Source organism: Giraffa tippelskirchi, chromosome 13 (genome assembly GCF_054371585.1).
Source record: "Giraffa tippelskirchi isolate mGirTip1 chromosome 13, T2T-mGirTip1v1.2.pri, whole genome shotgun sequence".
In the NCBI taxonomy this organism is placed as follows: domain Eukaryota; kingdom Metazoa; phylum Chordata; class Mammalia; order Artiodactyla; family Giraffidae; genus Giraffa; species Giraffa tippelskirchi.
The window spans coordinates 61,570,299-61,585,416 of NC_137287.1; the positions used below are offsets into that span (position 1 = coordinate 61,570,299).

Sequence of the window (15,118 nt, forward strand, 5' to 3'; positions counted from 1 at the left end):
CCATAGCTGCCACCTTCAAACAGAGCATCGTTACTTTATGTTACTTCAAGTACGGCTGCCATAAAGGTACTCTGTGCATGCTAGTTAAACTATCCAAAATGGTCTGTACTTACTAAAACATCACTAAAGCTAACTTATATTATTATAATACCACATATTTTTTACTATTCCCTGTGCTTTTGCTTCTCTTGAAATGTTCCTTGCAGATTAACTTGACAATCCAAATGTAGTAATACTTTCAAGTTTCAAGCACTATCTTTTCAATGTCGATGTGGTAAAAAAGTACAATTCAACCCGTTTCTCTCTGACCCTCTCTAGCAGTTTTACACATGCATATGTACCAAAGAAACATATATTTGCTTGGGAGATTGGGGATGACACAAACACACTACACACGACTGTGTATAAAATAGGTAACTAATAAGGACCTACTGTACAGCACAGGGAACTCTACTCAATATTCTGTAATGGCCCATATGGGAGAAGAATCTAAAAAAGAGGTGATATATATATATATATATATATATAACTGATTCACTTTGCTGCACACCTGAACCTAACACAATATTGTAAATCAACTGTACTCTAATAAAAATTGAAGGAAGAAAGGAAGAGAGGAAGAAAGAAAGAAAGAAAGGAACATCTGATCATAGACTCACCTGGAATAATGCTTCAATTTTTAGATAAATGTAACTTCAGAACACAAACGGATTCTTTATAACTTCTAAGCCTTGATTTCTGTACTATACTGATTTCATTAGGCAAACCTTGAAAATTAGCTAAAGTGTACTATGTGGTAGTATTTAGCACAGAATTATTTTATTGGTTACAGATTAAAAATAAGAAAAAAATTTTGATGGGCAAATGCAAAGGTGAGAAAGTCATAGCATCTCCTGCTTTTATGTTTTTATATCACTTGGTGCTTACATTTCAAAATAATAATAGAAGACAGTACCTCAGAATCCCAAGGTGATTCTATATCTTCCTCTTCTCCCAATCCTAAGGCTGACATCATATCTGTAAAATGGAGTCACAGATACATTAATGAGAACATTTACTACTATGAATTTTAATACATATATAAGTCTATCTCTATCCACAAATAGTTCAATAAAGTGAACTAGTGGAAAAGAATTTCAGAGGGTTGAAGCATCTTCAGGAAGAAAAAGTTGGTAGTACTTGGGACACTTCTGAAGAAAGAGAGCAAAAGAAACACACTTAAAAAGAAATGGATGCCATATTTGCATCTATACACTTTAAAGGTTTTTATCTGAGCTTTTAAGCATAGGAAAAAATCCACAGACATTCACTAACTTACCACTTCTATTATTTTTGTGTGTTCCATCAACAGAAGTCAAATGATCATGATTTGTTTGCTCTTGTGGAGCCCTTTCAATAGTATCTGTATCACATTCTTTTTCTACACTCTTTGGCTTTGTGGCTCCTTTCTATAAAAACAAGACAAAATAAAACAAAAACCCAACTTCAGAAAACGTATTCATTTATTTGGTCATTCAGTCAATCAGTAAGACGACAAACAATCACTGGGTCTAAGAAATCATAGACGCTGTCCTGGGAGAAGTTAGAAATGTAAAGAAAAGAGTGATTCTCTTCTGTGTCTAGGTGAGGCAGAGACACATGAAAACAAACAAGAGCAGAAGAGCATCCTTCGACATCTCTGCAGCTGAAGTGGACGGAGCGCAGGAAGGGCACAAAGGAGAGAGGAGGCAGGTGTACCTGCGAGGCTCAAGGAACGCGGTGACAAAGGGCCGTGTCTCAGAAGACAGCGAGTGCAGAGCCGGGATGCGAGGGGGATTCCAGGAAGGGGGGCCCAAACCCACACATGAGGGGTGCAACAACGTTAACAGGTCATGGGGAAAACTAGAGCACAGTTACCGGGAACCCTACAGAGAGACAAAACTGAAGGACCAGGATCAACTGGGAAAAACCAAGTGTCATCTTTTTCCTTCATGTGATGGGAATCTACTACACAAGGGTTACATCACCACAAATATATTTTATTTTATTTGGTGCCATGCTTTTTTTCAAATGAAAGGGGAAAGACTACACTGTACCAGGAAGTAGCAAACATGACATTATTTTACAGGACAGCATTGTAAAAAAAAAACCTACAAGCAATGCTCCAGAGTGGACAGTAAGCACACTAAACACTGCACACCACCCAAAGTTTCCATGAAACTATAATTAAAAAGTTGAATTTGGCTTTACAAACAGCCAAATAAAAACAGTAAAAATCGTTCTAAAACAAACTGCAAAGCCAAGAGGAATGAAAAGATTGACAAATATATTTTAGAAAGATTACTCTGGCAGCAACATAAACATCAGAGAAGCAAAACTTGAAAAGAATATTTCAAGATTATAGGTGAGAAAGTAGATTATGATAATAAGACATGAAAAATGATAAGCAGGTAGAAAATACTGAACTTGCTGAGTGACTGGATGCAGTAATTTCAAGGAAGTTTGGAGTCCAAGATCTTTCCTGCTGCAGCATTTCAGTGATGCTATCTACTAGGATGTGGAAAACAGATGAGAGTAGCTTACAAAGAGTCAGGGACGAGGCAAGTATCAGGAACAATGCCTTCAGTTTGAGGAGTAATAAATTAATCTGAGGCCAAGGGACTCAGAAGAAAAGATCTGGATAAATATCTTTGGATTAGAAATAGATAGCCTTATTCAGGAAAAGCATAGCTGTTAAGATAACTATTTGTAAAATATACCAACCTGGTATAATTAATGCAAACCTATGCAGAATTCTGAACTTTTGAAAATAAAACAATACCAGGGGAACAAAACTGTGACATTAAAATTTTCAGTTACCTGTTTTAACATTTGTTTCAAGGATATAAAAATATACTTTTATAAATACGTGTAAATATTCATTTCTGGGATATTACAATAATAAGCATTTTTGAGTGTAATGAAAAGGTTTAATAGTAAAACACCAATTCAAGATGCTACAATAAGACTCCTTTTTAAAATTGATCTTAAAAGACAAGTTTTAAATTGTAGAAGAGAATGCTTATGTGAGTATGGAATTATGAGTCATTTTAAAGTACTACTATGAGGTAAAAAAGAAATAAAAAACCTTATTTGAAAATTCACAAGGTTTTCTTATTTCCCTGTAAACAGCATACTAACAACTCTAATTTCCTATCTATGCCTTCTGGAATAGCAGGTAAAGATTGAAGGAATGATCTATATATAAAAAAAGTAGTAAAATTATGATTATACAAGCTAGAGCTATAAAGGTTTTCAAATACATCTGATTATCAAGCAGGGCTCAAATTTCATATCAGGAAAGAACAAACAAACTAAAAAAATCAAGTAAACACAATTTCTGAGTTTTGGATACAAAAGAATTTATATGTTAGTTTTATATGTATAACAAAGAATTGACAGGCTAGTTTAACACCTATAAATACTGAAGTTAATATAAAGTTTCTTAAGACTAACATGGAGTATACAGATGGCTAGAGATATTTTAAAAAGTAAAAAATTATCTTCCAGAGATAATTTTTAAATTCTGTTGGTAATTTTTCTTTCCTTATGATTTTATAATAACAAGTAGTCTACATAAGGAAAAAAAATCCTAAATTGTGATTTCATTCATTTACTGGGTGTAAGTGCCATTATGTGTAGATATTAGGAAAAGACAAATCAGAATCTCTTCAGCAAAAAAAAGTTCTACATTTTTTCTTTAAGACTATTGCAGCTGAAAATTTTTTCATTTAATGAAGAAAGAGTAAGAATCTCATTTATATAATTATAAATTATAACTTTAGTAAAAAGACTAGATAAAATGCTTATTTATTTCTTCTTTATTTTCAAAAAGATCTAAAACACCCACCAAGATTATATCAAACAGTAAGATAAATTAGTTAAGTACATTAAGTATTTATCAAATAGTAAGTTAGAAACCACAAGAAACAGAAGGGCCAAATATTCCTAAATCATAATAAATCTGCTAAGGCCTAAAACAGAACTCATCTTGAATTGTCTATGAATTAAAGTTATGCTATATTAAATAGAAGATATCGCTTCATTACTTTCAAACTGAGAATTTTTTTAAAAAGAGAAATCACTTCAAATTGAAATGAACTTCCAGAGGGAACTATATTCAATATAGATATATACATATATGTGTGTGTGTCAGTCACTCAGTTGTGTCCGACTCTTTGTGACCCCAAGGACTACAGCTCACCAGGCTCCTCTGTCCATGGAATTCTGCAGGCAAGAACACTGGAGTGGGTTGCCATTTCCTTCTCCAGGGGATCTTCCCGACCCAGGGATTGAACCCAGGTCTCCCGCATTGCAGGCAGACTCTTTACCAACTGAGCCACCAGGGAAGACATATATACATATATAAGTATAACTAAGTCACTTCACTGTACACCTGAAACTAACACAATATTGTAAATTGATTACAATATTGTAAATTGATTATACTGCAATTAAAAAAAAAACAAAAACAAGAACCACCACCAACCTCAAAACAACCACCAGAAAAGGTAAGGAACAAATTTACTTTCAGTTCTTCATAAAAATCAGCTATATGTCATTCAAAAGAGTATGCTGCTACTGCTAAGTCGCTTCAGTCATGTCCAACTCTGTGCGACCCCATAGACGGCAGCCCACCAGGCTCCCCTGTCCCTGGGATTCTCCAGGCAAGAATACTGGAGTGGGTTGCCATTTCCTTCTCGAGTGCATGAGTGGGAAAAGTGAAAGTGAAGTAGCTCAGTCGTGTCCGACTCTTAGCGACCCCATGGACTGTAGCCTACCAGGCTCCTCCGTCCATGGGATTTTCCAGGCAAGAGTACTGGGGTGGGGTGCGATTGCCTTCTCGGCAAAAGAGTATGAGCATTGTTTTTTTTATGACCTCACTGTCTCCTCTTAAGTTGAATCTGAAATAATTCTTCTCATATTTATACTATAGAGTTCCTCGTCTGACATACCCCCACTATTTGTTGTGGTTGTGTAATAATCTCTCATCTTGATCCTCATTCCATTTCATATTCATCTTGTCCTTCTTAAATGAATTCTTCCCCTTCATCCCCCTCTCCATCTTCATATTCATCTAGCTGTTCTTCCTAATTGCTTTGTAACTTTTTCTTTCATAATTGCATAGTTAGTATGCCAACATTTATAAATCTGAATCATGCACATATATTGATTGCTCTTATTATCACACCATTTTGTATCGTGACTTTGACGGCTTCCATTTCTGTGGTAGGACCCTTTTTGTCATCATAAGGGAACATGACATGTGAATGGCATGTGAAAAAGTACGGGGAAAAAAGAATTACAAACAAAACAACTTACCTTTGTAAGACCAAGGCCTCCTAGAGACTTGAGAGGTTGTGGAAGAGGCTCAGGCAATGGGACAGCAGGATGAGAGAAGCCCTGGACTCCAGGTAATGGTTCGGGAATGGTTTCAACCACATCTTCAATTTCACTATCAGAATTATTGTCCTCAGAGAAAGTTGTACTCTCTGGTCTCACAATGCCACATTTTGCTTCTACTACAGTGAAAACAACAGAGAGTACATGAGAACATCTGTAATTTCAAATCAGTGAATAAAACCAGGACAGTCTCAGATAACTTACTGTTTCTCTTGGATTGCTGAGAAGCATTCATTAGCTTTGTTAAGTTTGGTTTAAAGGCATTCTGGAGAAGAAAATAAGAACTTTAAGAATAATGAGAATCAAATTTAATAAAATAATTATAACATCCCCCATTACTATATGATCTAACACAAAGAGCACAGGCTCTGGAGTCATTCAGATGTGGATTCAAATCACAGTTCTGCCACTGACTAATCTTCTCATGGGGTAAGGATTATTACAGATGCATCGGAAGCGCCAGATGTTCCTCTCCTTACCCCTAATAGACTGCTACACAAATACTATGACACCCACTAGATTACTTTCTCTACCAAAATGTTCTAGAATAAAAATTTATCCCCAATACTTTAGAGTACTATGTCTGAAAAACTAAGCCATTTAAATCAGTTGTTATATTTTGAAATTTGCTTCCATGATTTCTATATGCATGAATTATCGCTTGGGAAGGGAAATATGAAAGTTTAGTTTTTAGCAGAACCTTATTTAGATGGGTTAGAACTGCAAACAGGAAAAGTTATTTCTATTCTGTTTGTCAAAGAGCTAAAGACAAATGATTTTTTAAATTCAGCTCATTCTAAGAAAGAGGGAAAAAAATAAGAGTAAACCTATAGGGCCAACGATCATGAATGAAAGCCACAGACACTCTATAAACAGAAAGCCATAAGCAAACATGTTCACAATAGAGGCAGAGAGAGATGGACTGAAAGAACAGACACTGAAGAAATGTATTCTGCAAGGAAAATTTAAGTTAACGGTAAATATTAAAAATGACAAAAGGTAGGGGAGGAAAAAGAAAGGAAAAAGTGAGATATGCCTAGTGAAGTACAAACTTAAAGAAAAAAAAAGAAAAACATAAGTATAATGAGGTATGTGGAAAAACATATATATTTAGAATTTATATACAATAAATCAGTAATATATCAGTATTGTTAAGGATATACTATGAACAAACCCTGTGCTTTACATGTTTTTATTAATACATGAATTGTATATCTACACTGTTCAAGTTTTATGAAAATATCAACATAAATTGTATATAAAACATATATTTAAAACAGAGGCTTTTGTTCATTGTATATCCCTAATAATAGCTATTTATATTATTTTACAACTGTCTATAAATAATACTGTAATAAAGAGTTTAATTTTGCCACTATAAAAAAAGTCATTCAATTAGCCACACATGGTCATCTATCACTACCTGAATGCTGTCAAGTATTACTTGAGAGAGAGAATTGACCAAGAAATATCCCTAACACTTCACTGGGAACAAGGACTGGTAGTCAGAATTCTAAGGAGAATATACTGTTTGAAAAAAAAATTTAATGGAATACAAGATGGAGCTAAAAAGGTCAAGAAATATTAATCTAAAATTCTCAGCTCCCAGTTGGACAACACTGAAAAATATACAGTAACATTTTTATCACATATTTCTTATTTATTTCCTTGTTGTGCAAGACCTCCTTCCTCAACATAACTGAACTTCTACATCCTAAATATTAAAAAGAGAATCTAAATTTAAGTCATATGTTTAGAATTCAAACAGATTTAACTGCTATATTATGTATATTATATTAGCTGTAACATTATATAGGATTCCCTTTGTCTCTTCATTTATTCACATTCAAAAACTATTAAAATGGTTCTTACATTTGAGACATATGTTACATGCTCCAGGAGATGCACAACTGTTTCCTGAACTCCACTAGTTTATACTGATACAGGGGCTATAAGATGAATATTTAAATAACAATAATACAAAATGTCCGAAATCTGAAATTTTAGAATATGACACAAGGACTTTCATTAGATTTTTTTTTTACTACAATACAAAAAAAAATCTGAAGTTGTAAGTTTTATCTTACAGTTATTAAAAGCCTGTGCTTCTACAGCTGGTTATTATTTTAGGCAAAACATGTGTTCTTCAGTGAGATGAAGAGTTGGGAATATCTTCTTAATGGGATGCTTTAGAAAACACAGTGGAATTCTTTTGTAATATGGATTTTGAGAAACAGAGTTTTAATTTCTAAATTTTCATAATTACAATTATTACTTTAGTTTTAATGCAGAGCCAAAGACAGAAACAGAGAAAGAAAGAAAGAAAAAAAAGCACCCTCCTAACACTTCTAAGAAACCCAAATAGTGTCTAAAGGTAGAAAAAAAACTAGATGATATACACTATATAGTTTTCGAACTAAAAGGCTCCAGGAAGATTCCATGATTATTACAGTAAGTAATTGCATCCACTAAAGATTTCATTATGAGTATTATAAAAGTCAAGTCAGTATGGTTTAAAATTCACAGTCAGACTCTTTATCCTTGACCAAATTTTGTATTTCCTCCCTTGTGATAAAGCTTTTCCCAATACGATTTTCCTGTCACCATGTATTTTCCAACCCATTTTTTTTCTTCATTCCTTCCACCTTCAGTATTTGAGACTTCCCTGGTGGCTCAGACGGTAAAGCATCTGCCTACACTGCAGAAGACCCGGGTTCAATTCCTGGGTTGGGAAGATCTCCTGGAGAAGGCAATGGCACCCCACTCCAGTACTCTTGCCTGGAAAATCCCACGGACGGAGGAGCCTGGTAGGCTACAGTCCATGGGGTCGCAAAGAGTCGGACATGACTGAGCGACTTCACTTTCATTTTTCAGTATTTACTAAAGTAAAATGAAAAAAAAAATCAACTAGTCATACTTTTATAAAATGGTTTGCTCTCACCAACTTTCCATTACAAACATAAAACAGTGAGAGGGACACCACTGCTGACTATTAAGAGTATATACTATATGAATCTAAATTCAGAGCACAAAAACTAATTATAGAAGAGAGCACTTTACCTTGGTTTCCAAATCTAAGTCTTCATCATCTGATGTAGGCCATGAATCAACACCAGGTTTGTTGGAAAACCTTTAGAGCAAAAACATATACAACAAAAATGAGTGAGTTCATTTCTTTAAACAAAAAAAAAAACAAGTGAAAGTTTGGCTATCTGTGTATTAAACGAAGTTTCTTGACATAATTAAAACTTGGTCTCTGTTTTTAAAAAGGTTTTTTTTTAAAAAAAAAAAGATTTTTTGATGTGGACCACTTTTAAAGTCTTTATTGAATTTGTTCCAATCTTGCTTCTATTTTACATTTTGGCTTTCTGACCCTGAGGCATGTGGGATCTTAGCTTCCCGAATGGGGATTGAACCCACACTGCCTATATTGGAAGGAGAAGTCTTAATAACCATCTTAACCACTGCACTCCCAGGGAAGTCTCTAAAAGGTTTTTAGTTACCTATTTCTGCTTCCATCTCTCCCAACTATTGAAATATCTAGTTTAGACTCATTCTTAGTTCCCATGACAAACAGTGACAGCCAATATACTGGCAGAGTCTGAAAATAATTTGTATTCACCAAAAGTCCTAATAACTGAACTGAAAATCAAATTGGTGGATTGACATAACTTTTGTTTGCCCAAACTGGAATCAACTTGATGACTTAAAGCGGAAGGATATGCCGTTCCTTCTCCATTCTCTGTCCCTAGTTCAGAGACTAAATGGCATCCATCAAAAATGGCAGTCTTCAGCAGTGAAACACTTACTGAGATGGCCCCACCCCTCCCCTTTATTCTAGAACATTACAGGAGTTCTTGGCAATGTCTGAACTTAAAATGTACAGAAGTCAAAGAACTAATTTATATGTTTAACTTATATGCTACACGGTACTTCTCCATCTCTGCTGAGGGACACGAGAGTGGACGTGGGAGCCAAGAAGGCCAACGGTCAAATCACAGGTCAACTCATTTTAACCATGGAATCACAGGTCAATTCATCAACCTCCCCAAACCGCAGTTGCCTAATTAAGTAAAAGTAGGACATAGCTACTTTACAAAGCTGCTGTGATGACTCTATGAGGTCACAAATATTAAGCACATAATGCAGGGTCTAACCCAGAGTAGAACGCTCAACAAATACTAGTTTCTCTTCTCTGTGTTCCCTTACTTAAACATACAATTTTTAAAAACCCACCAAATCCTACCTGCTTAAAGAGTCTTCTTCAGAACTCTCATCCTCTATTAAAGAAAAAAGTAAGACACATTTTAAATCAACAAAAGAAAAATACAGAATATTAAAACCTCAAGACTGATGCTCTGTTTAAAAGTATTCCTTTCGGACCACACCTGGAGACCACACTGGAGGCAATAGTGATTGTACTATACTCGCAGGTCATTAATATCTAAGAACCACTCCTCTCCTTTATAGTCATCAAATGCAAAACAAAGAAAAGAAGAAAGAACTGCTGTTTACAATGACCATAATCCTAACCAAACTCTAGAAGACTGACAGAAAATGATATTATACCATTAACAGAATCAGTACTACATACTGACAATAGCACACTTGAACAGCACAGTATTTCTGGATTTCCATTGCCTGGAGCAGTGAACAGAGAATACACGAGTCTTGCTGGGACATAACACAACTTCTCTGGCTCTTCAGTTCAGGATGAAAATGCCCTATCACAGGGAAGCTTGGTCTATAGGCACTGAACTTCAGGGTGTGGTAAAACAGAGGAAACAAAGTCTTCCTGGCCCTATTTCCAGATGCAAGAGAAGTCTGAAAGATGTAGTGAGTCTAGGTTTAGAAAGAATAATCTCTTGAAAGGGAGGTGGAGGAGGGCAAATGGGTAAAGGGGGTCAACTAGGTGGTGAGGATGGGGACTAGACTTGTAGTGGTGAGCATGCAGTATGGTACACATAAACTAAACTTTTTTTTAAAGTTTTAAATATATATATATATATACACACTAATATATTTTAAAAGTATAATCTCTTGAGACTATGTCCTCCCATTGTTCAAGAGTATCTGGACCACACAGAGGAGGACGGTCCAAACAGTCCTGTGTACTAGTGAGGGATATCATTATATCAATCCTCCCCATTATATGGCAAGTGTTGACAGAAATCATGCTTTTTCAGGCTGGAAGGCATACATCATCAGATCCAAAGCTGATGAACAAGGGGAGGGATGGAAGGAGGGAGGGGGTAATGGACTCTGGTGCTGTTGGACAACATTTCCCTTGTGTCGTCATGATCTGATGCTGGAGGGATGACTCACATGCAGTGACTCCACAGGGAGAGGAGTCCTGCAAGCTCGAGCCTGGAGGGCAGGGGCAGTGATTTTTAAATGTTTGCACTCTGTGACATCAGAACAATGCTTAGTACATAAAAGACACTTGATAATAATCTTTTTGGTGAACAAATGAACAAATAAATAAGCATGTTTCTTTGAAAATTTTGTTTAGAAAAATACAGAAAGTAACCAGGGACAACTCTATTCTATTCTGAGCATACTGAAGACCAAGACTGTATGTCATCTCTGTGTCTCCTCTAACATATAAAACCAACCTACAGAAGTTCTTTGATGGATGTTGTTTTTGTTAAATAACTGAGTCATGTCCAATTCTTTGCGACCCCATGGACTATAGCCCACAAGGCTCTTCTGTTCACAGGATTTCCCATGCAAGAATACTAGAGTAGGTTGCCATTTCCTTCTCCAGGGGATCTTCCTGACCCAGGGATTGACTCCGCATCTCCAGCATTGGCAGGAGGATTCCTTATTACTGAGACACCTGGGAAGCCCTCTTTGATTAGATAGAGGTCTACTAAGTTAAAGGTGTCCTCAGACAGCTTGTGCAATGTGCTAGATGCCACATCGAGGGGCCATGGTGGTGTTTTTGTTAATGTGATGTGTTTTTGTGCTTTTATTAGAGTCTGCAGAGTCCCAATTTGATCTATGTGAATATTTGATACAATAATCTTTTAACTAATGGCAAGAGAACATTCTGTTCTAACAAAACTATACTGTCATGACAATTATCCAACACACAGAAGAAGACATCTGGTTCTAATGAAGTCTATCTCACTCTTCTTGGATCTGTAAGGAATGAAGTTGGTAATAGAGACCTTGCTGGTACAACAATATGCAAAATAACTGGTTCTCAACCAGGCATTGCTTTTCTGTCTCCTGTACTATTGGTAGGTAACTTTCAAAAATAATCTCTTCCTGGTATGCTGCACACTGGCTCAGCTTTGCAGTTCTTATTGTTTATCATCTGGTATCATACCAGGAAGGTATTGTTGAGGTTCCCAGTTGTAACGATGGTAACTTTTTTAGTGAGACTAATCACTACATAGGAACTACTATTCATTCACTAACTGCAAACCATTTGTAAAAATTAAAGTTCCACTTTTATAAGAAGTCTAATTTGCTATAATATGATTATACAGGAAATATACATCATACTAACTTAAAAAGTTTTTTCTATCTACAAGAAGATCTAATACAGGATTTTAGGGGCCATGATTAAATACATGGATTTGTTTTCATATAATACAGTCTCTGATTTTAAGTTACCTTACAATTAACTTCTTAAACAATTCAGAATACTAGACTATTAAGAAGTTAATTTAAAAAATAAAATACACATGCAAATTATATATGTTTTTTCATTGTTCTTTCATCATTAAAAGTTGCTCATTCCTATTTTATCTATGGTAGAATCACCAAGAGTAATTCATTATCAGATGACTCACCTGGGTTGCTGTTTTCGGGAGGAGTTTTAGGTCTCTCTTCTTTATATTCAGAAATCAGTTGACGAATGCTATGCATTAAAAATGTGATAATATTTTAACACTAATATGAAAAACAACTACCAAATTCTTCGACTATTTCAGAAAATATCACAGAAAATATCAAAACTTCAACTGTCCCATACATTTCAAGTTTCTAAGTTCAACAAACTTTTACTTAGCATGTAATAAAAGGAGAATGAAAAGGAAAATGAAGTACTCATGAACTAAGGGCAGTATAGCTCAGAAAAATAACTAGAGTTAACTCGGCATATGAAAACTCTCTTGAACTTGGAAATCCTAGCTCTGTTACCAACTGCTCTTCATTCTGGAGAAGTTACTTCTCCTCAATTCACAGTCTTCCTCTACAAAACTGGGATCTTACTGCCTTATTTCAGAAGAGGATTAAGAGGATTTAATGAGATAATATACCCCCAAAATGCTCAGAGAAACAGTCAAAGAATGTAATAATTTGGTCTAGAACTTTACTGCTGTAACTACTTTGGAATTCCAAATAAAATCTAATGTGTTTTTTCATACCTTTAACATTCAAGTGTTGCAAGAAACTGTTAATTATGGTGATTAGCTGCTCTTTGTGGTTTGTAAGTTAGGGAATCTCAGGTATTATATAATTTGTACCTAAATTTATTTATAAAATACAAACTCACTACATTAGATAACATCATTGTCCCCAATTACTGCAGCTAATTACACCAACAGCAGAAAACTAATCACCATCAAGACCTGGCCTGGACCACTACTCTTCCTTCTCTACCTACTCAAACTCTGAACCAGCAGATCTTTCTGAGAATGACGCCTAATCTCCATGCTCACCTTCGTTTCACCTGGAAGACATAACCCTGCTCTTACAATGGATACTGGCAAGTCCTGGACAGGGCTTACCTCGCTTAATTCCAACTAACTTACTTGAGATTTAGGGATTTCTGGTGGATAGGTTCCTTATGAGGCAGATTCTGAAAACAAGGGCTTCCCTTGTGGCTCAGCTGGTAAAGAATCCCAATGCAATGCAGGAGACCTGGGTTCTATCCCTGGGTTGGGAAGATCCCCTGGAGAAGGGAAAGGCTGCCCACTCCAGTATTCTGGCTTGGAGAATTCCATGGACTGTATAGTCCATGGCATCGCAAAGAGTCGGACATGACTAAGCAACATTCACTTTCACTTCACTGAAAACATTTAAGGTTGAAGCACATATAAATCCTCTGGGAGATTTTCATTATTACAGGAAACAGATCTCATGAGGGGCCAATCGTCATTATGGAATCTCAAGCAAGCTGGCACTCACTACTCTGGGAACGATGACAGGGAACCTATGACCTAAGAAAAGGTGCCCCCACAGGACAGAAAGCCACCTTGAGGTTCAGGTCTAGAAACAAAGGAGAAAGGGAAGTCTGCTCAGTCCCTGCAGGAGCACTTGACCCTCTCTGACAGACTGAAATGGTCCCCACTGACACCTGCTCGCAAAAAAGACAAATAAGAGCCTCAACGGCACCTCATCATGAAGATCGAGGTTTAGATCTAGGCTTACACATGGGCTCCACATAAGGTTTCTGAGTGTGGGGGGAGGCTAGGAGGCCCAGCTGCCAGAACTGGATGCTGGTGCTTTGCAACAGTGGCTGAGCTACAAGCATACGTATGAGAACAAAGAAGTTGTCACTAATAACATCAGCATTCTTTTAAGAAAGTAATTTAAAGAAGAGAGTCATCCAAAAGACCAAGTTTTCTATGTTCAGTATGCAATTTTAAGGAAAAATATATACAAAGTAGAGATTAAAGAATTATTATAAAAGAATTAAGAAATTCAATATTGTGTTATAAGATAAACTTAAAAAGCAGAATCCATATTTTATAAAGCTAATAAAACTAATATGAAATCCCTCAGCTACAAGATCAATGGAAAAAAAAGGGAACCGGATGGATATGACAACAGTCAATATTATAAAGGAATATGAATCCTACTATCTATTCCTGCTATATATTGTTGTTCATGATTCCCAGTCAGAATAATTGATTTTCTACCTGCCTGATGATGTGTTGATTATAAATTAATCCTCTTATTAATTTAATCTTGATGTTACCATCTTAGAACAGCACAAAGGTTTTTAAAAAGAAAAAGAACTGTACCTTTTCATCTTATCAACCGCATGTATATTTGCTTCTTTCTTTGCTAAAAACTCTACCATTTGCTGTTTCCTTTCACTTACAGCAAGTGACAGTGGTGTGAGGTCATCCTGTAAAACAGGCAAAACCATTTCTAATGTACACAGTTAACCTATTTCTAAGCTGAACTTAAAATCGTACAATAGATTCTCTGAACTTAAACATATAATTCAGAAAGCAAATAAAACGGAGCCCCCTCTTCCTCATCCCCCTGTGCGCCTTCTTTCTCTTGAAGATGCTCCTCCTCTGGGCCTTCCCTGGTGGTCCAGTGGCTAAGACTCCAGCTCCTAACGCAGGGGGTCCAGGTTCCATCCCTGGTCAGGGAACTAGACCCCACATGCTGCAACTAAAGATCCCATGTGCCACAATTAAGACCCAGTGCAGACAAATATGTCTTTTTAAAAAAAGAAAAAGAAAATGCTCCTCCTCTACCTCTTCAAAAGATGAACCACAGAGTCATTCTCTAAAACTCACTTCCAACATTTACTGGTTCCAAGGATCTTTGCTCCTATCATACTATTTATCAGGGATATCGTAGTATTCACTTGCTCTATTACTACTCTCAATACTCCTCCAGAGAGAATCAACTAGCTACTAAATCAACTGCATATTTTAGGAACAATGCTGAAGCAGGAATATATATTATTATCTCTAGCATGCATAACCTATCCAAGGATGAT

The 15,118-nt window shown here is 36.0% G+C and overlaps 1 protein-coding gene across 9 annotated transcripts in view; it reads right to left on the reverse strand.

The window, feature by feature from the left end:
• LOC145531520 (ankyrin repeat domain-containing protein 26-like) overlaps window positions 1–15,118 on the reverse strand; it is a 71,524-nt gene that overhangs the window by 49,677 nt on the left and 6,729 nt on the right. For all 9 annotated transcript variants that reach the window (XM_081554138.1, XM_081554139.1, XM_081554137.1 and 6 more), the window contains exons 4-11: window positions 14,403–14,509; window positions 12,225–12,292; window positions 9,668–9,701; window positions 8,482–8,551; window positions 5,626–5,686; window positions 5,341–5,540; window positions 1,319–1,448; window positions 956–1,017 (exon numbers count right to left, since the gene is read on the reverse strand). In XM_081554138.1, coding sequence (XP_081410264.1) covers window positions 956–1,017; window positions 1,319–1,448; window positions 5,341–5,540; window positions 5,626–5,686; window positions 8,482–8,551; window positions 9,668–9,701; window positions 12,225–12,292; window positions 14,403–14,509 — 732 coding nt within the window. The remainder of the gene's footprint in view (window positions 1–955; window positions 1,018–1,318; window positions 1,449–5,340; window positions 5,541–5,625; window positions 5,687–8,481; window positions 8,552–9,667; window positions 9,702–12,224; window positions 12,293–14,402; window positions 14,510–15,118) is intronic.